The sequence below is a fragment of the Mustela putorius genome, unplaced genomic scaffold (assembly GCF_011764305.1).
Source record: "Mustela putorius furo isolate JIRA1106 unplaced genomic scaffold, ASM1176430v1.1 tig00003898_pilon_pilon_pilon, whole genome shotgun sequence".
Classification (NCBI taxonomy): domain Eukaryota; kingdom Metazoa; phylum Chordata; class Mammalia; order Carnivora; family Mustelidae; genus Mustela; species Mustela putorius.
Genome location: NW_025422047.1, coordinates 31,476,124 through 31,501,268, shown reverse-complemented (window position 1 = coordinate 31,501,268; position 25,145 = coordinate 31,476,124). Strand labels below are relative to the sequence as shown.

Below are 25,145 nucleotides of genomic sequence, written 5' to 3'. Positions count from 1 at the left end.
TCCACTACTGGAATATATCCTATTTTTAAAAAATTTTTTAAGTTGGAGTACATATTGAAATATATTTTAAATGATCAATAAGAAAGCCATAAATACACACACACACACACACACCCCCATATAAGCCCAAGACACAGGACAATAGCATTAATGACACTTACGCACTAAGTGCACCACCTCCTTTTGCATGGCCATCAAGTTTTGTCACTATGACTGAGGCTACATCTACTTTATCTTTAAAAGCCTTTGCCTGGGCTTCACAAGCCTGCCCAATGGAGGCATCCATCACATAAACAATGTTATCAGGTTGCTAGAAAATTTAAAGAAAGATACATATTTTTACTGCCTTAAGTAAATGTCATCATTAGAAGCTACACAAAAACACTTCTTATAAATAATTATTCATTAAATTAACAAATATTAATTGAAGGAATACTGTACTATGTATTAGGCACCATTTAGGTCCTGAGACTAAGAGATAAACAAGAAAAATCCTTGTCCTTGTGAGACTTATATTCTAGTCAGAAGAGACAGATAAGAAATGGGCAAGTCAACATTTCCGATGTTCAACAATTAAAATGGGATAGAGAGTATCAGTTTTGAGGTGTGGGGGACTTCTTTAGGTAGGGCAGCCAGCAGGGATCTCTCCGGAGATAACATTTGAGATGCGGCCAGAATAAAGAGGGAAAAAGTTATGCAAAGATCTGGAGGAATCACATTCTAGGCAAAGGGAATACTAAAAGTAAGAGGAAAAAAAGTAGAGAAGTATGCACTAAAACCAAAATGAATGAAACACGTGAGGTTATTTCCCTTAGTTCGGCTCAACTAGGTTAAAATAATGGCACGGTTAAAAAGAAACCTGTTGGCATTAACCATTAGCCAAAGAATTACTGCCAACTTCTCAACAGCAAAACATGGGTTCATGGGCAAAATACATTCTACAGATGTATTTTGTACTCCTAAGTTCTTTCCACCACAGTTTTAAAGAGACTAAACAATCATTAACATTTTTAAATGCTTCATTTTGAAAATCTTTCAAAATTCATCTGAAGTAAATGTCCCAATTTAATTTAAATAATTTACAGTAAGAAAAGTCAATAAAGGGGTGCCTGGGTGGCTCAGTCAGTTAAGCGTCTGCCTTCAGCTCAGGTCGTGGTCCCAGGGTCCTGGGATAGGTCCTTGCGTTGGGCTCCCTGCTCAGCGGGAGTCTGTTTCTCCCTCTCCTTCGGCCTCTGCCCCCGATTATGCTGTCCCTCTCTCTTACTCTCTCTCTCAAATAAATAAATAAAATCCAGGGCGTCTGGGTGGCTCAGTGGGTTAGAGCCTCTGCCTTTGACTCAGGTCATGATCCCAGGGTCCTGGAATTGAGCCCCACATCAGGCTCTCTGCTAGACAGGGAGCCTGCTTCCCTTCCTCTCTCTCTGCCTGCCTCTCTGCCTATTTGTGTCAGATAAAGAAATAAAATCTTTTTAAATAAATAAATGAATAAATTTTTAAAAATTAAAAAAAAAAATCAGTAGATGGGGTGCCTGGGTGGCTTAGTACCTTCAGCTCAGGTCATGATCCTGGAGTCCTGGGATTGAACCCCATGTCAGGCTCCCTTAGACAGGAGTCTGCTTCTCCCTTTTCTTCTACCTCTCCCCCTGCTCCTTCTCTCTCTCTCTCTTCCTCTCTCTCTCAAATAAATAAAATTTAAAAAAAAACAAAAAAAAACAGAGAGAGAGAGAGAGAGACTGTCTAGTAACAGAGGCGATAAAGCTGAATAAAGCATTCTTTAAAAAAAATTTCAACAAATATTAAAGGTAATTCTCAATTTTTATTTCTTGTTTTTCTTATATATACAATAAGATGATTGACAAAGGACAATTTTTTTGATACATACTCAGGAAAATTTCTATCTAGTGTAGAGAAGATTAAGTCCTTACCATACAGATACACATACCAAACATAGAAATAAATTACTTGGAATCTACCATACAGACAAAAAATAATTTATATGGATCTTAAACTCAATCAGGGGTTATAATTAAATTAACCAAATCCTTACAATGTTGTTAAATTCAAAGTTACGGGCACCTGGGTGGCTCAGTGGGTTAAATTCAAAGTTACTTACTATAGCATTAGCAACTTGAAGCATTTCTTCAAACAAAGAGTCTTCCTGTTTATGGCGGCCACTTGTATCAACAATAATAATTTCAAAATTTTCATTTTTGAATTTCTCCACTCCTTCAGAGGCAATGATAACAGGATCCATTTCTGTATAGCTATTTAACAAGGAAAAGTGATTTAATGACAACTGCAGAACAAAACTTTCAAATATTAATAATTTGGCAATTGCTGGTATATATACCTTTATTCAGAAAAAGTCATAATGATCACAATTTCAATTTAGAAGTATAAAATCTAATAAATATTAAAAACAGCAAACAAAACAATAATAAATAAAAATAAAGATAGCAAACCATTCCTAGAGGAGCATAGAGCAGTATCGTTTTCCAATTACAAAATTCTATGTGATTCTGCTGCATGTCTTTTCTTGAATGAATCGTGCTTCCCTCTAATACCTTTTATATTTCCTTTAATAAGTGATTACTTTACATATGCTTTCCCATTTAACACCCTTTTGTAAGCATTTTATAAAACCATTAAATATTCTGGAGTGCCTGGGTGGTTCAGTCATTAAGCGTCTGCCTTCGGCTCAGGTCATGATCCCAGGGACCTGGGATGGAGCCCCACATTGGGCTCCCTGCTTGGCAGGTAACCTGCTTCTCCCTCTCCCACTTCCCCTACTTGTGTTACCTTTCTTGCAGTCTCTCTCTCTCTCTCTGTCAAATAAATAAATAAATAAATACTTTAAAAAAACCCAAAACCTTAAATATTCTTATAAAACATGACTTTTAGGCTGTATAACATTCTATCATATGGTTATACTATCATTTATTAAATAAATGCCCTACTGTTGGTCATTTGAAATGTTTCCAATTTCTTAGTATTAAAAATATAGCCAATATATAAAGAGATCATAATGCTGTTTCTTTGAAATTGTTATGACATACTCTTACACCTTGAATTTGAATCAAATGATCTGATAATTGAGGCATTTGACTTCTTTTTTGTTAAATTTGATGGGAGTTCTGTAGGCTTCCAGGATTTGGATGTCTGTTTCCTTCCGCAGGTTAGGAAAGTTTTTAGCTATTATTTCCTACAACCAATAATCTGCCCCCGTTTCTCTCTCTTCTTCTGGGACTCCTACAATATGAATGTTATTACATTTAATGGGTAAGCTTTTGGTTTCTAAAAGGAAAGTGTTTTCCATAAAAGTTTAATTTCATTCCTAATATAACCACAATCGTGATATAACCACATTTTCACAATCCTCAAATATCTTTTCTACTTGAAAATCAAGAAACGAGATCCCATTTTAATCTGTACCATTTTCAGAAGGAGCAACTTTTTACACAGATCAATACTGTCAAATGAAAAGACATATGTTAAAAAAAAGTTTTCCCCCCTACATTAACAATAAAAAATCACATAGGAAGACATTTAATAAGAAAATATGTGAGTTTTAAATGAAGAAAATTACTATATTTAAGGACATAAATTTTTAAAGCAAGAATGACATAGAAAATTCTCAAACTCAACAAAACAAATATAGTAAATGTGTCAGTTCTCCACTAAGTTAATTGGTTTCAATGTAGTTCCCATCAAACTTTAGGGAGATTTTTGAACTTAATGAGGAATTTTAAAATTTAATCTAGGAAAATAAACAGGTGAGAATGGGCAAGAGAATGTTGAAAAAAAAAAGATTACAATTACCAGCTATTTTTAAATGTTAAAAACAATTAAAATTTATAAATGTACAAAGAAACATATCATATAAAAGTATACAATGGAACTGCAATGATGTCATAAAAAAAATTACCTTACACAGTATATGGTCTATTCCAGAATTATTAAGATCCCATTTTTTTAAATAAATGTGCTAACGAAGTATAATACATTTAAATGGAAAAGTTGCACAAACTGTAAACTCAGTGAATTTTCACAAAGCAAACACACCCAGATCAAGAAACAACAGAACCAGCACCACACTCCCTCCCAAGAGTAATCACAATCTTGTCAATAAGATCCCATTTGTAATCAACTCTATAGTAGTCTACTGATACACAGTAAGACACACCATTTTAAGTGTTCATTTTTTTTTTTTTTTTTTTTAAAGATTTTATTCATCCATTTGACAGAGAGAGATCACAAGTAGGCAGAGAGGCAGGCAGAGAGAGAGGAAGGGAAGCAGGCTCCCCGCCGAGCAGAGAGCCCGACGCGGGACTCGATCCCAGCACCCCGAGACCATGACCTGAGCCGAAGGCAGCGGCCCAACCCACCGAGCCACCCAGGCGCCCTTAAGTGTTCATTTTGATGAATTTTGACATATTTACATATAACCATTATCAAAACAAAGTACAAAAGCAGTATAGATGCCATTTCAATTTAAAATTATCTAACTATATCTGTGTATTCATTTGCACTAACACTGAAAAACAGCACAAGGGGGCACCTGGGTGGCTCAGTGAGTTAAAGTCTCTGCCTTCAGCCCAGGTCATGCTCCTAGGGTCCTGGGATCAAGACCCGCATCAGGCTCTCAGCTCAGCAGGGAGCCTGTTTCCTCCCCTCTCTCTGCCTGCCTCTCTGCCTACTTGTGATCTCTGTCAAATAAATAAATAAAATCTTGAAAGAAAGAAAGAAAGAAAGAAAGACAGACAGCACAAGTGGACGTGCTAAAAACTGGGAAGTGAAACTGTTAGTGCTTTCACTTCTTCAAAAATTTTAAGCAATATATTTTTAAAGATACAGAACAAATGATAATATAACAAACAGTTCTGCATATATCCCCCCAAAATAGATGCTTAATATGTAAACTGAACAGCAGAGATGCAGTTCAAATTCTTCCTCAGTCCCACGCCCTTCAGTCCTCCCAAAGGAAACAACAATCACTAATACTTTACTCCATACGTGTATTATGTTTCTTTAATTTACATGAGTAAAGGAGAAATTATTTAATTAATGGTATGGAGAATACTGTTTAAAAAATGCTCTGGCTTTGGCCAATAGTTAATTATCAGCTAAATTATTTACAAATTTTGAACCCTAAGGATATAACTGTATTATCCCTTGATACTTTCTTATCGCTTGATTTTTAAATCTATTATTAGAAATAGTTTTTATCCTAAAAATAAAATTCCTAACATTATTCTCTAATCTACCTATTAGAAATCATAAAAAAAAAACCTGAGGAAAAAAAGAATTTAAATAAAGAATATAGAATAAGCCAAAGTTCATTAGCATTTCTGGCTAGCCAAAAAGGAGAGGGCAATGACTAACAAAATATCATTCATTAAATTACCTCCAATTTTAGCTTGTTTTAACTTTCTAAGAAACCAATTATATAAATAATGTTAAGAAAAATGCTACCCCCTGCAAAAGTCCTAAATTCAATCTAGACTTAATTCTTTTCTTTAATCATTCTAACATGATAAACTCGTAACTGAACTACTCTGTCAAATGAAAGACTGCAATGATGAGACTCTCTCTCTGAGATAATTATAAATTCTAAGCTATTTTAGGATGATCAAACACAAGCTTTTTAAAATTATGTACTAAAGAAAAGACAGAATTCCCCAGTGTGTTTAATCCAGGAATGCTTCAGATAGGTCTCAAAAGAAACAGCAGGAATAGGGAAGCAGGTGAGAAAGCATACAAGGCAGGATGGTAAGTATAGGCAGACTGTAAACTAAACAATGTCCACTTTGATCTATCAGGCTGGATCAGAACAGTCATGTTATAATAAAAGATATCAATTTATTTATTTATTTTATTTTTTATTTTTTTAAAGATTTTATTTATTTATTTGACAGAGAGAAATCACAAGTAGTCAGAGAGGCAGGCAGAGAGAGAGAGAGAGAGAGGAGGAAGCAGGCTCCCTGCTGAGCAGAGAGCCCCATGCGGGACTCGATCCCAGGACCCTGAGATCATGACCTGAGCCGAAGGCAGCGGCTTAACCCACTGAGCCACCCAGGCGCCCCCAAAAGATAACAATTTATTAATTATATCCCCACTTTGTTCTAAGAAGATCAAAACTTTTTTTTTTAAGATTTTTATTTGACAGAGAGATCACAAGTAGGCAGAGAGGCAGACAGAGAGAGAGAGTGGGAAGCGGGCTCCCCACTGAGCAGAGAGCCCAATGCGGGGATTGATCCCAGGACCCTGAGACCATGACCTGAGCTGAAGACAGAAGCTTAACCCACTGAGCCACCCACGTGCCCCGAAGATTCAAACTTCTAAGTAAATATGAAAATGTGACCAGGTAGCATAAAATAAAAGCTCAGACAAGATGAAACACATGAGGGAGTACCAAAATAAAAACCAGAACCCACCTTCCGTAGAATGGAATTCTTGCTTTGGTAGCATTCTGTTTTAGTTGGTCAAAAGCACCTATAAGATAAAAGAGGTAATGAGTCCTAAAACTTGAAAATAAAAATTTCAGAGAACAGTTTTCAAATTTCAACACATTACCTGCTCTGAATGTGTCTGCACATATCAAACACGTCTTCCAACCTTTCCTCTGGTAATAATATGCTAACTGGGAAAAGAACATTTAAAAAATAGAGTATCAATAACAACTAATTACTATACACACAATTCTTTCTGTTTACCCTTGTTATTTAAAGATTAAAGTAAAACTCCTCATATTCTCCTGAAAGTAATATTATTACATTAAGTTTTTGTTTGAAATTCCAGTCATTTAACATACAGTGTAATACTGGTTTCAGGGGTACAAAATAGTGATTCCACATGTCCATACAGCACCTGGTGCTCATCACAGCAAGTGTACTCCTTAACCCCCATCACCTGTCCCCCATCCCCCACCCACCTCCCCTCTGGTAACCAGCAGTTTGCTCTCAATAATTAAGGGTCTGTTTCTTGGTTTGTGTCTCTCTCTTTTCTACTCCCTTTGTTTCGTTTTTTAAATTCCACATATAAAAAACGCCTCGGTGGCTCTGTCATTTAAGCATCTGCCTTCAGCTCAGGTCAGGATTCCAGGGTCCTGGGATCTAGCCCCATATTGCTCCCTGCTTGGTGGGAAGTCTGCTTCTCCCTCTCCCATGCCCCCTGCTTGTGTTCCTTCTCTCACTGTGTCTCCCTGTCAAAAAAAAAAAAAATCCTTTAAAAAAAATAATAAATTCTACATATGAGTGAAATCATATGGTATTTGTCTTTCTCTGACTTATTTCACTTAGCATAATATTCCATCCATGTCATAGCAAAGGGCAAGATTTCATTCTTTTTATGGCTGAATAATATTCCTTTGTGTGTCTGTGTGTGTCACACACAGGCAGAACCTGACACGAGGCTCAATCTCATGACCCTGAGATCATGACCTGAGCAGAAATCCAGAGTTGGACACTCAACCAACTGAGCCACCCAGGCGCCCCTATTATTACATTATTGAATACAGCAAATTTGCTAACAAGTTTAAATTCTAACTGCCATCCAGTAACATTCAAAGGATATAAAATGATCAAGCAATACACGACCATAGTGAAAAATGTTACTATTCATGTTACTATTAATGTTAATTAATAGTATTAACAGTTAATTAATAGTATTAATAGTTACTATTAATGTTAATTAATAAAAACAATAACATAACCCTCTAAGAAATAATCCCTTTCTCTTTTTTCTAGACTATAACATAACTGAGGCTTGTGAAACAAAATCTGGTAACAAACCTGAGGCACCCAATTCTGGAGAAAGAGGTGGTATAATGAATTAAAAATTAGTAGAAGGATATGTAAAATGAAGATCTAGATTATGCTGGGTGGGACACTGTAGAAAGGGAGCATTGAACCATGGGAAATAGGGCAAAATCTCCAAAAATTATATCCTCACTTCCTTAAAGGGTAGGCCAGTCTCTTTGGTAAAAGAAACAGCATAGTTATAAAAAAGTCTTCCATTCTTAAAAAAACAACCACAAGCAAGATTCTGGGATTCCTTCTTATTGTAAAAAAAGCTGTTACAAAAATGTAATAATATACTGAGTAACAGAAAATTGTAAAGAAACAATATTAGCCTGGTTTTAACATAAAACTTGATTTATACAAACATCTCTTCTCCATGACTCTTTTTTAAGACTAAGTATAATTTACCTTTGAACACGTTGTTGTTTTACCACTCCCTTGCAATCCAACAAACATGATCACATTCTGTTTTCCTTTAGTGGGTGTCCATGCTTTAACTCCAGGGTCTACAAGCTAGGTATCAAAAATAAAATAAAAATAAAATCAGGTTAACATATGCTTATGTTCAAAACCCCTCTCTCCACAAATTCTAAATTGTAAAAATAATTTAAAGACATTTTAGTATAAGAGGCAACAATAATCCTACCATTCTAATACAAACTTACTATTTCCCTTTGTACACGCATAGTGAAATTTAAGAATATAAAATAATTCACTGCAAAGTCATAAGCAAACCTATACTCCCAAACCAATTCAGAGAAAGGATCTCAAGACAAGACTTTTTTTTTTTAGAATAAGCTAGAATGTGAACAGTGAGACCAAGTTTGAGCCAAAGGAGCAATCTGCATCAGCAGTACAGAAATATAAAAATATATGTGCAGGCTGCATATGAACTTTTAAATTGCTAGTAATGACATTAAAGAAAATGAAAATAAGTGATAATAACTTTAATACTTTATTTAATCCAATATAATAAAATGCTATCATTTCAACACATAATCTACATTTAAAAATTAATGAGATATATTATATATTCCTTTTCCCCATACGAGGTCTTCAAATTTGACATCTTTTTCATACTTATAGCACATCTCAATGTGGACTAACTACATTACAAGTGCTCAGTAACTACACGGGGCTAGTAGCTGCCATAGTGGGACACCTATCCTCATGTTCAGTTTAATAAATGTTTATGTATGAGCAAAATTACATGTGAAAATTTCATGTGAAAGATTTTCCAGGTCAGTCAGATGTCAAATTTTCCAATGCCGAAGACCTACTGTTCTATGAAGTTGTTATATTTAGAGAGCCAGTAAAAAATAATCACCAATTTCATGAGTCAGTGGGAAATTAAGGTTCACATATGGACAGTCCCCAAATGATACACATGAGTTCATTTAAAAAAACAGTTCCTTTGCAAGTCAGTTGTTGAGAGCTGGAAGCATGTATCTCCACATGATAATAAAGCCATAATTGCAGTTAATGCCCTAGATCAGAGACTGGCAAACAATGTATGAGTAAAGTTTTTATGGAACATCGCCAGGCCCATTCATTTACTGCTTTTGTGCTACAGCAGCAGAGTGGGATAGCTGCAACAGAAATCATATGGCCCACAAAGCCTAAACCATCTAGTCCTTAAGAAAAAGTTTGCAAGACCCATGTGAGACGATACCATAAGGTCACACGGTCTGTATTATACCTGAATTTCAAGGAAAGCCATGTGGTAGCAAAGGCAGGAAAAGAGAACACATTTTGTTATCTCTTTCCCAGGCACAGGCCTAGCTTTAAGTAAACTTCTGAAATAGGCACAATCGGGACACCTGGGTGGCTCCGAGGCATGAGGAGTCCCGGGATAGTCCCGCATTTCCCAGTCCAAGTCTGCTTCTCCCTCTGACCTTCTGTTCAAATAGGCACAATCGATCTTAAACATAAATTCACTCTCCTTCCCTCTAGATCCTTTCAGATACTCACACTACCCTACATTCACCTCCGGTCTCCGTATCGCACAGCAGAAGCACTCAGCTCTCTATGAATCTATATTTGGAACTTATGTGTTTTAGTGACTAATTATTTTATAAATCTAACTTCTATTCCTCCTGCACCCTAAAACAGCAGTACTTTTCAGTCTCAGGATTCCTTTATAATTAGAGTAGTTTTTTAAAGTTAGTTGCAATGTAGAATCTGAAACCATATAAACTCCACACTCCATTCCATTAAAATCTGTTATTCTATCTTGCACTTTGAATGCAACTTATGCTGGTGCATGATTTTATAACATCATATATTAGTCACTGACAAATTTCATTACACAACAAGAAAATTTATTATATCATTTCTGATCGCATCAGAAATGTACTGGGGTCCTGTCAAACTCATGGTGGAGATACAAGTTTCTAGTTTTCTTTTTTCTTTTTTTAAGATTTTATTTATTTATTTGACCGAGAGAGATCACAAGTAGGCAGAGAGGCAGGTGGTGGTGGGGAGGGGAGGCAGGCTCCTTGCTGAGCAGAGAGCCTGATGCAGGGCTCGATCCCAGGACCCTGAGATCATGACCTGAGCCAAAGGCAGAGGCTTAACCCACTGAGCCACTCAGGCGCCCCAAGTTTCTAGTTTTCACTGGAAAACTCAAATTTTTTCCCTGGCCACAATATAGCTATTTATTTGCCTGAAAGTGACAGGCTCACTTTACTTGAAAATCCTATTCAAGTCTGAATTACCACAGATTATCTGTCTGTTGTTTGTTCACATAAAAACGGTGTTTTATGAAAGCAGCAGCTAGCTCAGCTTGCACTCAAATAATCACACATGTCTCTTAAAACAACCATCAAATTTCAGTATGCAGCAAAAAAGCTTTCTAAGTACTTCCCATTTCATGCCACAAAATCGTACAAAGGTGTATATACTCAGAGGTTAAGATTTAATACAACTAATAACTTCTACTGCTCCATCAAGGGCATTCTTTTTTTTAGGGTACAGGTCTGTGATATCAAAAGCATTCTTAAGTAAAACAGCTTCACACCCCTCCCACAACAAGTGTGTAGTAGTAAAAAGTATAATGACTACTAGTATAGTTTGGTACTCCGACCTTGATTCATGCTAGGGAATTTTATCCACCATTGATTTTGAACTACTGGCACAAATATCAAACAATACAAAAGGCAAATAATGTCTTAGTATTATTATGAAAAGTTTTGATCTTGTTTTGCACATCACTGCTCTAGACCATATGCTTCTGAGTATAAGGACCAGTCTAATTTATCTCTATCAGCAACATCTGACATATTGCCAAGAATAAAGAAGGTACTCAAAAAATGCTTAACAAAGCAGTTAATGCACCAGAATTGCCTACAGATGCCAAACCCTAAAAATAGAAATTTTCACTAACCCCGCACTGACCTCAAGGCTAGATGAAAAGCAAACTGGAAATAAAATAAGGAGTCCTACAAGGAGTTTGGCGATCAGACCTGTGTCGGCCACTTACTAAGTGTCTAATTTTTCTCAACTGCAAACTGATAAGTATGACTGGATAAAGTCTCTGACCTCTTTAAGTTCTGATTTTCTTTTTTTCTTTAAATAGTCTATAAGACTACATGAAATGATACAACCATCTGAGATACTAGACTTTTTCTGAGTATCAATCAATCAGCTCTGCTGAAACCAAAGGAGTAAATGAAACTATTGGAAAATGAAAAAATAAATGGAAAAATACTGGAAGACCACTAGCAGACATCTGTTCCTCTAAAAAAATTTTTTTTCAGTTCCTTCCTTTTTTTCCCCCTACCACTGAACCCATACATATTTTTTTAATGCTCTAAGATTTTCACCATAATTTTCATGACCACAGCAGCAATATCAGTTCTAAGGTGATACCAGGCCAGAGGCTATATTTACTACTTGCAAAATAAAATTTCCCTAATTGCGCATAATGTACACAAGAGTTGGGATATCTGATCTTTTCAAAGGTAATTCTGGACACAATAAACTGTTCAGAAAAGAACACTTGTCAAGAGTGACTTTCTGTACAAAAGCAGGATCTTCAATAGGCAGAATCTGATATTAAAAAGGATATAAACTCAGGAGAGGCCCTTCCATCAATTTATCTGTAGTGAAGTTCTACCTTTCGTAACCCAGCTTTGGGAATTTTTACAGGAACAGTGCTGGCCTTTCATATCTATACTCAGAACTTTGTATTCAGAAAACTCTATAATAAAAATAGGCCCCTTTAGAAAAGTTAATAATCCTTCAATTAATAATATTTTTAATAGAGGAATATTCTATAAAAACATTTAAAAATATTCTGAAACAGTATTCCTATTGGCGGTGCTAATGTATTTTTACCCACTACAGTCCATGGAGAATCATATAGCACAATCCTGATACTTTTACCTTCACAAGTTCTTTAAATACAGCATGCTGAATCATTTTTCTTTTGTTAAGACCAGATGCCATCTCTTCAAGATCAATAGCAGACCTTCATGATGATAGTTTTTGTGGGGAGGAGAGAGAAAAGCCAGTTAAGACACTCCGAAAAAAGTTTCTGCTCCAAAAAAAATATAAAAGTATTCAGTCATTCACATTAATAGTCTTCTGATTAACATGTATAAAATTACTACAGATTCATAAGTCTATGGAAGAATTTACCATGAAATATTAGACATAAGACCATGGTTAGTTTTTCAAGGCTTTCTTTTGAAAGTCAAAATATCAATTTGTCCTCATATCACTGCAAAGTAATTTTATTTTTACAGCATATATATTTTATACATCTTCACACACAGCAGAGAATGGGATTTTTTTCTCTAGTTCTAAATACTTAAATGCCAGTCGTTCTACATTTATTACCCAGTCTAACAATACGAAAAGGAGAAATGGCCTGAACATGACAAGGGCTAGGAGTCCAACAGTTAATTGAGATGCCTGTATTATTCTATATGGCCTGCCCCAGTCAGTGCCTCTCCCAAAGAACACAGTAACCGAGACGACACACATTACTCCTTCGCTCAAATACAGGCAGGAAAACCAAGAGAACAAGAATGAATACAATTCTCCAACAATGAAGGAGGCTGATTAATGTCATCTTAAGCCTGAAGAGGATAAAATGGCACCACTTTTCTATGAAGAACTGTTAAAAAGCTTTTATATTAAAATACTATATTGTGTAAGATTGAATCCATCCAAATAAAGGAGTAGTAAAACGGAAAAAATCCATAATTAAATTAAAGCCACATGTAGTTTATTCTTTGAAACATCATCATGGAAACACACTATCAAAGCAGTCTTGCAACATATGAGTTCTGTTCTTTTCAAATGCCATCCGGCAGAAATGTTTCATGATATAGCAGACTTTTCTAGTTAGCTCTTCATCCCAGTAAACTAAATTTAGTTTGCCTGGCTTTTACCTGATTAATTTAACTTACTTTACATTTTCTCTTAGTTGCTTCACTAGTTTAATATTAACATCGGCTTCCAATAATGCTGTACATACTTCTTTTAGCATAGCATTTAATACCTGCAAATATATAAATACATAAAAATTTAGCACTCCTAGTATGTCATTTCAAGCACATAAAAACAACGACTGAGTGGTCATCATATACTACCATAGCTTAATAAAAACAATACTACACTGTTAGAGAAAAAAATGTTCTCAATTAGCCTCAGAGAGGTAATCTTAGCAAATGTCTAATCATTTTGCCAAAATAAGATATTCCATTTAATTGAAATCTTGCCATTTGCAATGATGTGGATGGAACTAGAGGGTATTACGCTAAGTGAAATAAGTTAATCAGAGAAAGACAATTATCACATGATCTCACTGATAACACGCAATTTAAGAGACAAGGCAGAGGATCCTGGGGAAGAAAGAAAAATGAAACAAGATGAAACCAGAGAGGGAGACAAACCATAAGACACTCTTAATGATAGGAAACAAAACTGAGGGTTGCCAGGTGGGAAGGGATGGGAAGACTGGGTGATGGACATTGGGGAGGGTATGCATTGTGGTTGAGCTCTGGGTGTTGTGTAAGACTGATGAATCACATAATGTATGAAACACATAATGTATTATATGTTAATTTTTTTAAAAAGATATTCCATTTAGCTTTATTCAACCAAGTATTGTTAAAATTTTATTCCTATATTAAAGTAACAATAGTAAAGACAATATGCAAGCCTAAGAAAGTTATTATGCAATCCATGTTGCCATTGAATGCCTTCTGCTGCTGATACATAGCACTTTATATTCACAATATCTGCTTAATTGGACTAGTAGGAGGAAAATGCAACAGAAGAAACTGACCCAGTCTGACCTAGCAGTCTTACTATGTCCACTCACAGCAGAGGAACAAAGTTGAAAAGGAAACTATCCTCCATTAATAACTCACTATCATCACATATTTGCTGAGTTACAAGGTGCTGTGGTTAAAAGGTCTTAACTATAAAGTCTTAAAAAAAAGATGAAGTTTTTGTTGCTCAGGTAAATAAGGGTTTACACAGTAACCTGTGTGCTCCATGAGGGCAGGGATTTTAGTCTTTTGTCACTGCTATAGCCCTGGCGCCAGCAAAAAGTCTGCAAAAATGCAGGCCCTAGGGCACTGTCGGCTACCTCAGTCAGTTAACAGCATGTGACTCCTGCTCTCGGGGTTATGAGTTCGAGCCCCACAATGGATGTACAGATTAACTCAAAACTAAAATCTTTTGATTTTTTGATTAAAAAAAATTTTTTTTATTAACATGTAATGTATTATTTGCCCCAGGGGTACAGGCCTGTGAATCATCAGGCTTACTCATTTCACAGCATTCACCATAGCACATACCCTCCCCAATATCCATAACCCAGCCACCCTATCCCTCCCCACCAACCCCCCAGAAACCCTCAGTTTGTTTTGTGAGATTAAGAGTCTCTTATGGTTTGTCTCCCTCCCCATCCCATATTGTTTCATTTTTTCCCCTCCCTACCCCCCAAGACTCCCCACCCTACCTCTCAAACCCCTCATATCAGAGAGATCACATGATAATTGTCTTTCTCTGATTGACTTACTTCACTTAGCATAATACCCTCTAGTTCCATCCATGTCATTGCAAATGGCAAGATTTCGTTTCTCTTGATGGCTGCATAGATTTTTTTTTAAAAGATTTTATTAATTTGAGAGAAAGAGAGAGAAACCACAGGCAGGGAGAGGGACAGAAGGAGAGGGAGAAGCAGACTCTTGGCTGAGCAGGGAGCCCGATGACATGGGGCTCAATCCCAGGACCCTGGGATCATGACCTGAGTTGAAGGCAGACACTTAACCAACTGAGCCACCCAGGTGCCTCAAAAATAAAATCTTAAAAAATAAAATGGGCCCTGGAATATTTCTTGAATAATTCCCACCTTTAACTCACTTCATCCTACAGAGGCTCATCAGATCCATCTCTTATTAATGGAGTCTGATAAAAATGGAACTGATCTTTCATTAGAGAGATCTTTCATTAGAGAGATTCTTGTTAATTCCCTAGCAGCACAGTACTAAGAGCAGAGAAGTTGCCAATACAAGCAACAGCTGTTACTATACTTCCCACCAAGCTCTTCTCCCTGGTTTCTTTTTTCTCTACTATAAACATAAACAGCATAAGGGTTACACAACAGGGAAAACTGTTTGGAAGGCTGCTGTTTTATTTATTCTGAATGCCAAAGACTGCACGCACAATGGTTTAAATTATGATTTATCATTTAATAATAATTATTAGAAAAAACCCCAGATGAGGAATTAGAAAAAAGATACTAATCCTGGCTTTTTGGAAAATAAACACGTGGAACTGACTTCCTGTTGCTGTTAACTGAGAGGCTGGACTAGCTGAACTCAAAGATGGTCCCAAAATTATTTAATACCATTAACTTATTAAGGTATTGATAGCAAATTCTACATTAGATTTTTTTTTCAGTGAGCACTGAGTAAGGTACAGAACTAGCAAATCACTGTATTGTATACCTGAAACTATATTTAATATAGCACAGTATATTAAATACACTAGAATAAAAGTTTTTTTAGTTCAAAAAAAATTTTATTTTCCAAACCTCCAAGTTAGAAAGCACTTTTTTTTCCTTCAAGAGAGGGAGAGAGAGGAACAGTGAGGGGCAGAGGGAGAGAGAGATTCCCAACCAGACCCTGTGCCCAGCACAGAGCCTAAGGTGGGGCTCAGTCTCACAAACCCAACATCATTACCTGAACTGAAATCAAGGGTCAGATGCTTAACTGACTGAGCCACGAGGTGCCCCTAGAAAGTACTTTTTTAATCTATTATTTATTTAGATCCTTAAAAGCACCTTGTAAGATAAATGCTGTTTTTCTCATTTTATACATTAAGGAATCTGAAGCTAACTTGCCCAGATTTCTATCACAAGCTACTAAGCAGGTGGCTAACGAGGTCTTCTAAAACCAAATTCAGTACTGTCCCATTGGTACCACAAATATAAAGTATACTTGGGGACTCTCATCTTCTTCAATTGACAAATCATTAAGATACAAGGTATGGGGGGGTTGGATAACAGGTTTTTTTTTTTTTGTTGGGCAGTAAAAGGTTTAATGAGCAGTAGCAAAGCAATGGTACAAAGCTCTGAGGAGGGAGGGGACCCAAAAGAAATATTTAAAACTAAAAACAAGAGTGCCAGGAGGAAGAGTACTTCAGATACCATATAAGGAGTCAGCTTACAAAAACTAAATAATAAAAACAAATAAAAGCAAAAAAACTGAATGAGGATTTCAGAGAAAATCAAAGTAGACAACATGAAAATACCAGCCTTCTATGAGAAAGCGGAATAAAAGTGAAGGAGAAAAAGATGAGATGCGCACATGCCTACCCAAGAAGAAAGAAGCAGGACACTGAAGTTTCAGGCCAATGTCTCCAGATCTAAGCCTTTTTTACTTTTTTAAAAGATTTTATTTATTTATTTGACAGAGAGAGATCACAAGTAGGCAGAGAGGCAGGCAGAGGGAGAGGGGGAAGCAGGTTTCCTGCTGAGCAGAGAGCCTGATGCGGGGCTCAATCCCAGGACCCTGAGATCATGACCCGAGCCGAAAACAGAGCCTTAACCCACTGAGCCACCCAGGCGCCCTCTAAGCCATTTTTAAAACAAAAAATGTATGCCATTTTTACATGTTAGTTAAGATTTGGGGGGTTTCTGTTTCCTTTTTTTATAATTCTTTATAGAAAGTAAAATAGTAAGATAGTCAACTCAATAAAAAACACCATATAGTGTATCCAGCTTTAAATTTTTATCTATAGTTATTAAATCTACATCAAAACAAATATAAACATAGAGATTACTAATAATTCATGTCCCGATGTAGTAATGATGTGCAATCATATGTATTTCACACATTTTACATACCTCTTCATTGATGATGGTGGCATTGCTCAATGAGCGTAATGCTGATGTTATTTTTCTTCCAAGGTCTGCTAGTACCATCTTGAAGGCTTTAAGATGTGATTACAAGAAAATCTAAGGAAAAACATTAAATAAAAACATTTGAAAAATAATCAATACCGGTTTTCATAATTGAAGACTTCTTAAGAAGAGTATTTAATTAAAATTAAACTATTATAATGTTTAGATACTATAACTTCAACTTCTATAGCCTCAATCTGCAGCCTCAATATACGTATGTCCAAAAGCTAAGGCTACTCATTGGTTATGATGACTTGAGTTTGAATACCTAATTAGAATATTCTATACAAATCAGCAAATTCAACATTCAGATAAAATGCTTTGAGGCAATAATGATACAATCTCAGATCCAAACATCTATATGAATATGGACATTTTGGAACTATATGTGAATATGAATAAGGGAAGAAAAAAGGTGAAATCTCTACCCAGAAATATTGTCCAATTACATTAAAGGACTCTGTAAACTATATTGATTTATGCTCTAAGCCAAAGGGAAAAAAAAGGTTTTAATTAATAAGACACTTCACTTTTCACACACATTACATTAGCTCATCTTATTCTTCTAACACCCAAATAAAGGGGTATATTACTGACTTTCCTGTTTTAAAGCAGTTCTTGATTCCCCAACTCTAAAACAAGATAACCTCAAAGGCCCTTCCAGCTCTAAAATGTTATGGTTTTAGAAAGTATACAGATGCACCTACCACATCGAAGTCCTTCTACCATGCAAGGACTCATGGATGGTAAGCAAGCAAATAGGACAGGGAGTCCCTGACCTCAAGGTGCTTACCTACTAACAGGCAAGACAAGACACAGGAATGTGCAGCAAATAAATATAAAGAGAATTCCTTTTGCCTGACTGCCTTCAAACTGGGATATTGGTTTCCTTCTACCTTCAGATTCACATGAAACACCAGCTCTTCCTGGGTCTCAAGCCTGTCAGCCTTTGAAATGGAACTACACCACTCACTCAGCTCTCCTGGGTCTCCAACTTGCCAACCTGGAGGATCTTGGGACTTGTCAGCCTCCATGATCACATAGCCAATTGCTTATAATAAATTTCTTTTTACACACACACACATCCTATTGTTCTGTTTCTGTGGAGACCCTTGACTAATACCGCTAAAGTACTAGTTCAAAGCTGCAATAAAACTTTATGATCAATTGCCAATGACCATTTCTGTAAAAATTCAAAGAAAGAAAACACAGGCTCAGGTAGATAGAAAAAGCTTTACAGAGAAGTTTGAATATGAATTTGATCCTGAAATATAAGTAGAACGTGCATAAGAGAAGAAGACAAAAAAGAATTGAAAGAAAATGATAAGGCATGAGGAGAAACGGAGACATAGAAAAAGCATGGGACATACTATACATACTATACATATACATATACTTATGCCTTATGCATGAACTTAAGAGATTACTAAGTATGTATTATTTGGAAGGCAGTAAATAAAATATTCTAGTCAGGACAGTGGCTAGCTAATTAAAAGGAAATACAGGTTGTGAAGAGCCTGAAACCAGGTTAAGAAGTATCAGACATCTGGTAGATGCAAAATCAGCAGAAAAGCTCAGTGTTCAAAACAATGTTAGTAACTCTTCCGAGTTAACTAATCTAGTCAACCAAGATAATCAAGACTAGATTCCTATAAAAAGAGTATACAGGAGGGCGCCTGGGTGGCTCAGTGGGTTAAGCCGCTGCCTTCAGCTCAGGTCATGATCTCAGGGTCCTGGGATCGAGTCCCGCATCGGGCTCTCTGCTCAGCAGGGAGCCTGCTTCCCTCTCTCTCTCTCTCTCTGGCTGCCTCTCTGTCTACTTGTGATTTCTCTCTGTCAAATTAATAAAAAAAAAAAAAAATTTAAATAAACAAAACAGAGAAAGAGAAAAGGAGGGGAGTCAAAAGGAAATGGAGGAAAGGAAATGCACTCAAGGACCTATCATTGGCAAAGAGATGTTCCAGGCTGAGCTCTAAATTAGACACTACATTTCCATTCAGGTAAAACTAGGTAATTTAGAACCTAAAAAATTACTAACAACTTGATGGAATTGAAAAAAAATGTACTTACCATAAATTGTTTACATTACATGGTTACTTCACCTGAAAGACCAATTACTTCACAGACAAGATCCAGCACTTTTAATTTCTTATCCCATACTCGTTATACTAAATTATTATTGCTTAAGTAAACATTCTTGAGGCAAAAAATAAGAATCAGATGTTTCAGTTCATCTCCTTTGCCACCGTGTTACCCAGAGTGATATAATCCTCATTATGACACCACAATTTACTATTTTAGAGATCACGTCATAAACACATCATCCTCCATTTTAAAAAGCTATTATTAGTTAACTCTTAAAAATAAACCTATCTTCCTACATTGACTGGTCTTTTAAACTAAAAATACTTCTGTGAAGTTTTCTAATACATTTTTCCTCACGTAAGTACTTATTGGCAGCACATTTTTTTATATATTTGCCTGTTTATAAAAACATACATTTCCATAAAGGAATAATGATCTCTAGTAATACCTTTTATTTATAGGATATTATCTGTGCAATTTCCAAGGATGTGTTCCTGAATTAGGATTCTCCTCAAAAACTCAATGACTTCCTATTTCATGCAAAGGTAAAGTCCTCAAAATGCAAAATGGACTGTAAGGCACTCCCAAATTCACACACTCCATTTTAATTACACTGACCTCCTTACTGTTGATCCTGCACATTACTACCTCAGGTCCTTTGTACTGGTTGGCATGATCTCCCCCTGGCTGACAAGGGGAAAGACAGCTCCCTGCCTCATCACCTTCAGATTGCTGTCTAGATGCAATTTCTCTCAATAAGGGCTTCCCTATCACTTGTTTAAATGCACAGTCTCCCTTCCCTTTATTTTTTTCTATTGTCTCATTATCAAATAACTATGATTTACTTATTTTGTTTGTGGTCTGTAATATCTATTCCCCAACTGAAATGTAAGCTGCATGAGGGCAGGGACTTTTGCCTCTTTTGCTCCCTCCTATGAACTCACTGCTTTATGTCTCCTCAGTATATACTGAGCCCTTATTAAAAATGAACTTTATGAATGAATGTATTTAAGACTATAGGAACAAAGGGAGATGGGGAACAAAAGTTATGAAAGGCCTTACAAATATCTTTTTTAAGACCAGTAACATAGAGCCACTCTGGAAAACAGTAAAGAGGTTCCTCAGAAAGTTGAAAATAGAGCTACCCTACCCAGCAATTGCACTACTGGGTATTTACCCCAAAGATACAGATGTAGTGATATGAAGGGGCACCTGCACCCCAATGTTTATAGCAGTAACGCCCACAAAAGCCAAACTATGGAAAGAGCTCAGATATCCACTGACAGATGAATGGATAAAGATGGGGTATATATATTCAATGGAGTATTACGCGGCCATTAAAAATTGGAATCTTGCCATCTGTAATGACATGGATGGAACTAGAGAGTATTCTGCTAAGTGAAATAAATCAATCAGAGAAATATAATTATCCTATGATCTCACCAACATGTGGAATTTAAGAAACAAGGCAGAGGATCATAGGAGAAAAGAGGAAGAAATGAAACAAGATGAAACCAGAGGGAGACAAACCATAAGAGACTCTTAACTACAGGAAACAAACTGAGGGCTGCTGGGGGTGAGGTGAGGGGGATGGGGTGATTGGGTGATGGACACTGGGGAGGGTATGTGTTGTGGTGAGTGCTGTGAATTGTGTAAGACTGATCAATCACAGACCTGTACCCCTGAAACAAATAATGCATTATATATATAAAAAAAAAAAAATTGGAAGAGGTAGAAAAAAAAGACCACCAATATAAACCAATGAAATCAAAAGAAAGTCAATGACCTAGGTAATTGATATTGTACAACTACAAATATCCATTTGCCATTACTTAGTGTAAGTTTCTAGAACTTCCCTTAAAAAAAAAAAAAAATTTCTAACAAGATTCTTAAAAATAGCCTCACCTTGATCTAATATGCATACTATAATACAGAACATCCTTTTTAATGTTACTAGTTAACCCTATATCTCAAATTGGAGTAATTTACAATTCAAGCACACTCACTCAAAATTCTCTTTTTCAACTAAAAAGGTTTATGGAAGTAAGTCAGTGTATACAAGAATTTCACAAAAGAGGAATCTCTACTTCGATGGGGCTGTTGGAAAAGTTTAAGGGTAAATTATTGTATAGTACTTTATACAGTTTAACATCTATTATCTCATTCCACCCTCACAATTTTATGATATAAGTAGGTTAGAGATTAGAGAATGGTGTTCCCTACAAAAAAAGAAAAAAAAGCAAAATGACTTCCCACAGTCTCCTGGCTACACAATCCTAGGTCCTATAGTATGAATGACACTTTCAAAAACAGGGTTGAATATCCCTGCTGGCAAACTCCAGGACAAATTTTGTTGCTGTATTACAATGTCAGGAAATCATATTTTGAAGGCAAAAATGCACACTCCTCTTCCTGGAAGAATCACTGCAATGTCCAGAAAGAACTGACAATCAGGACCACTGCAATCAGGATGTATAAGGACTGAGCTATGTCCAAGTCACATGTTCTAACAGGAATCTAAGAGGAGCTGGATAGTGAGGTAATGGAAATAGGCCTAAGTCTAGGGTGCCCTGATAAGGCAAACACAAGGCCAAGTATCATACTTACCTGCTGCAGTGTGAAGTACTGGAAAGAGCATGGGTTTTGGAGTCTGACAGACTTGGATTCAAATCCCAGCTCTGCTACATACTGGCTGTGTTACTTTGAGTAAATTACTTAATCTCTCTGAGCCTCCCTTTCCTCACCTGCAAAATGGAGATAATACCATTATCAAGGTAGTGACCCTGAAGGGATGTTGTGAGGGTTAAATGAGACAATAAGTATAAAACTGTATATTAACTTCCTGGCTTCCTTGAATGCTACCAACTGGATCTCCCTATTGTACTACCTGAAGTGTAAGTAAACTGGAACTTTTCTTAAACTTTACTAAGGCTACTGTCCCATTACCTAGAAACGACCCCAGGAATCTTTAGGGCCAATTACACGTACCTATAATTCTATTACTCAACAGGAGCTACAGTGTTCAAACAGCCACTTTCCTCTACATAAACAATTATAAATATTCCTGCCAGAAACTTGCCTGGAGATCATATAAACAGATCCCAATGACTAGAGATTTCAAATCCTATCACAATGAAAATCCCTATTAAAAAAGTTCTTCTAAGCCCTAGTCAGTGACTAACTTATTGGATCAATATTAGACTAAAAAACTAAATAAATATATTATTAGTAGTAAATACCTTTAGAAAATTCAATTCTAAACTATGTACTTTTCCAAAAGCTAGTCAAAAGCCCAAACCAATATTTGCTTTCCTTACTATAATACTAAGTCCATATATATTGTATGTGTATATATATAAGTATATATATATATTTAATTTCCGTGTAGTATATGTGTCATATTCCAGGATAACACAGAAGTAAATTTACCTAAGCAAGTGGTCTATATGCATCTTATTTGCTAAAATTATTCTATTTGAATGACAATATAATGTTAATTATGACTTTTAAATATGTAAGTATTTTTTCATTCTGAATCTTAGTCCTCCAAGGAAATAATTCATAATAATTTATGTTCATGATTACAGGAAGATATGTAATCAGTGTAAAAATTCAAACATTACAGAAATACTGAAGATAGAAATTATAATTCCCCTAATCTTATACCCTCTTGTCCCCTGATAACCAATTTGGTTTACGTTCCCATAGACTTTGTTTTCTATGCATATAATTTAGGCAAGTTTTCACTAAGAATTAAGGTTTGGGGAATGAAAAAGGAAGGAGCAATGAGGGAAATTCTTTTGTAAACAAGCTTGCTAATGCTAAAAACATGCTTAAATGCAAAGGCAGAATACAAAACTGCACATACTGTCCATTTTTGTCTATAAACAAATATCAAAAAATAACATTCGTTTCCCAGGAAATACAGCTCAAAGGCACAACCAGATACTACTTCACACACACACGAATGGCTATAGTCAAAGAGATATAACAAGTGTTAAGGCTGTGGAGAAATCAGAACCCTCATACACTGCTGGTGGGAATGTAAAACGGCATACAGCCCATTGGAAAGTTTGGCAAGTCCTCAAAATGTTAAACACAGTGTTACTGTATATCACCCAGCAATTCCACTCTGAGGTACATCCAAGAGAAAGTAAGACACACATCCACAAATATCCATAAAATGGAATTCCTGATAATAAAAAGGAATGAAGCACTGATAACATGTTACACCATGAATACTGAAAACATTACGCTGTAAGAAGCGAGTGACAGAAGAGCCACATACTCTATGATTCCATGTATATGAAATGTCCAAGAGTAAATCTATAGAGACAGAAAGTTGCTTAGGGCTCAAGAGTTGGGGGAAAATGAGGAGTGACTGTTAGTGAGCATGAGTTTTTCCATAGAGTGATAAAAATGTTCTAAAATTGATTGCAGTGATGCTTGCACAACTCTGTAAATACACTAAAAACTACTAAATTGTACACTTTAGGTGAACTGTATGACATGTGAATTTTATTTCAGTAAAATTGTTAGAAAATAATAACATTCATCATTTCTGGATGATTAACAATTATTAATCTTTATTCTTTTATTTATATCATTTTGTAATTGCCAAATTTTTGGTAATGACTAAGACTATTGTTTTTTAAAATCAAAAGGAAAATTATTTTTCAAAGTGCTCCTTGTGAGAGGGCGCCTGGGTGGCTCAGTGGGTTAAGCCGCTGCCTTCGGCTCAGGTCATGATCCCAGGGTCCTGGGATCGAGTCCTGTATCGGGCTCTCTGCTCAGCAGGGAGCCTGCTTCCCTCTCTCTCTCTCTCTCTCTCTGCCTACCTCTCTGTCTACTTATGATCTCCGTCTGTCAAATAAACAAATAAAATCTTAAAAAAAAAAAAAAAAAAGTGCTCCTTGTGAGAAATACAGTGATATTACACTGGGGATTGAGATGGAATTGCCACTTGAACTCATTTAATTATTCATTCATTCATTCATTCATTCAATACGTACTATGTGTTCCACGAATCGTCCCAGCCTGAGAAAAGTTCTAACTCCAAATCAACAAATTACATCAATTTAACACAGACAAGACTTCTCTCTTGACTTCAAAAGATCAATTATACATCATACCACCCACTGACTTAACAGCTTTACTTCTGCACCGAAGATTATATTTAACTATGCAAGAAGTACCAGAAAATTCTCTCTTCATTTAAATAACCTGCTTCCAAATTTTAAAACTCCTTTTAATATTTAAAAAAAAAAGAAAAAATGCAACATTTCATAGTTTGATAGCAGAAAATTCAATTTTTACCAAAAATTCAACAAGAGGTAATAACCCAAAAACAATGAGAATCACTTAAGATACTTTATTGGCTATCAGGTCGATCATAACAAGAATCTTTACGTAAACTGTTACCAAGATTAAAACAAAGTCAAAAGAATTCCTCGGCAATAGCCTGTCCTGAAATTGGAAAGATCACAGGATGAAAGCATGGAAGAGAAGGAATAAGAGGTATATGCTGTTTTTGTTATTTCAGGTACATGTACATAACACCAATCTGCTGAAAATTAAATACTCAATCATAAAATGTCCAAGGATAGTACCATCACGAGGTTTTGGAGGAAGTGGCTGGCCTCTTTTAAATTCTTTAATTAGGAGGGCAAAACAAGCCATCTATATTTTGAAAAACTTCACTGGTTACACTGAAGTGCAGCCAGGCTTAAAAATCACTGCATGAAATAATACTCCTCAAAGGAAACAAGGGAAAGAAAAATCTGTTTCATAATTTAAAAATTAGAGTCAACATAGCAAGTACACTGGAGGGAGAA

The 25,145-nt window shown here is 35.9% G+C and overlaps 1 protein-coding gene across 3 annotated transcripts in view; it reads right to left on the bottom strand.

Annotated features, from left to right (window-relative positions):
- The window catches only part of SRP54 (signal recognition particle 54), a 42,468-nt gene that overhangs the window by 15,165 nt on the left and 2,158 nt on the right, over nucleotides 1-25,145 (bottom strand). Inside the window, exons 2-10 of one of the 3 annotated variants that reach the window (XM_045067821.1) lie at nucleotides 21,919-22,055; nucleotides 17,170-17,280; nucleotides 13,217-13,308; nucleotides 12,186-12,270; nucleotides 8,208-8,312; nucleotides 6,574-6,640; nucleotides 6,435-6,492; nucleotides 2,114-2,264; nucleotides 162-310 (exon numbers count right to left, since the gene is read on the bottom strand). In XM_045067821.1, the coding sequence (XP_044923756.1) occupies nucleotides 162-310; nucleotides 2,114-2,264; nucleotides 6,435-6,492; nucleotides 6,574-6,640; nucleotides 8,208-8,312; nucleotides 12,186-12,270; nucleotides 13,217-13,308; nucleotides 17,170-17,247 (785 nt within the window). In that variant the 5' untranslated portion in view covers nucleotides 17,248-17,280; nucleotides 21,919-22,055. Of the gene's footprint in view, nucleotides 1-161; nucleotides 311-2,113; nucleotides 2,265-6,434; nucleotides 6,493-6,573; nucleotides 6,641-8,207; nucleotides 8,313-12,185; nucleotides 12,271-13,216; nucleotides 13,309-17,169; nucleotides 17,281-19,296; nucleotides 19,440-21,918; nucleotides 22,056-25,145 lie in introns of those variants that run through there. The other 2 variants (XM_004773350.3, XM_004773349.2) reach the window with 2 other exon arrangements.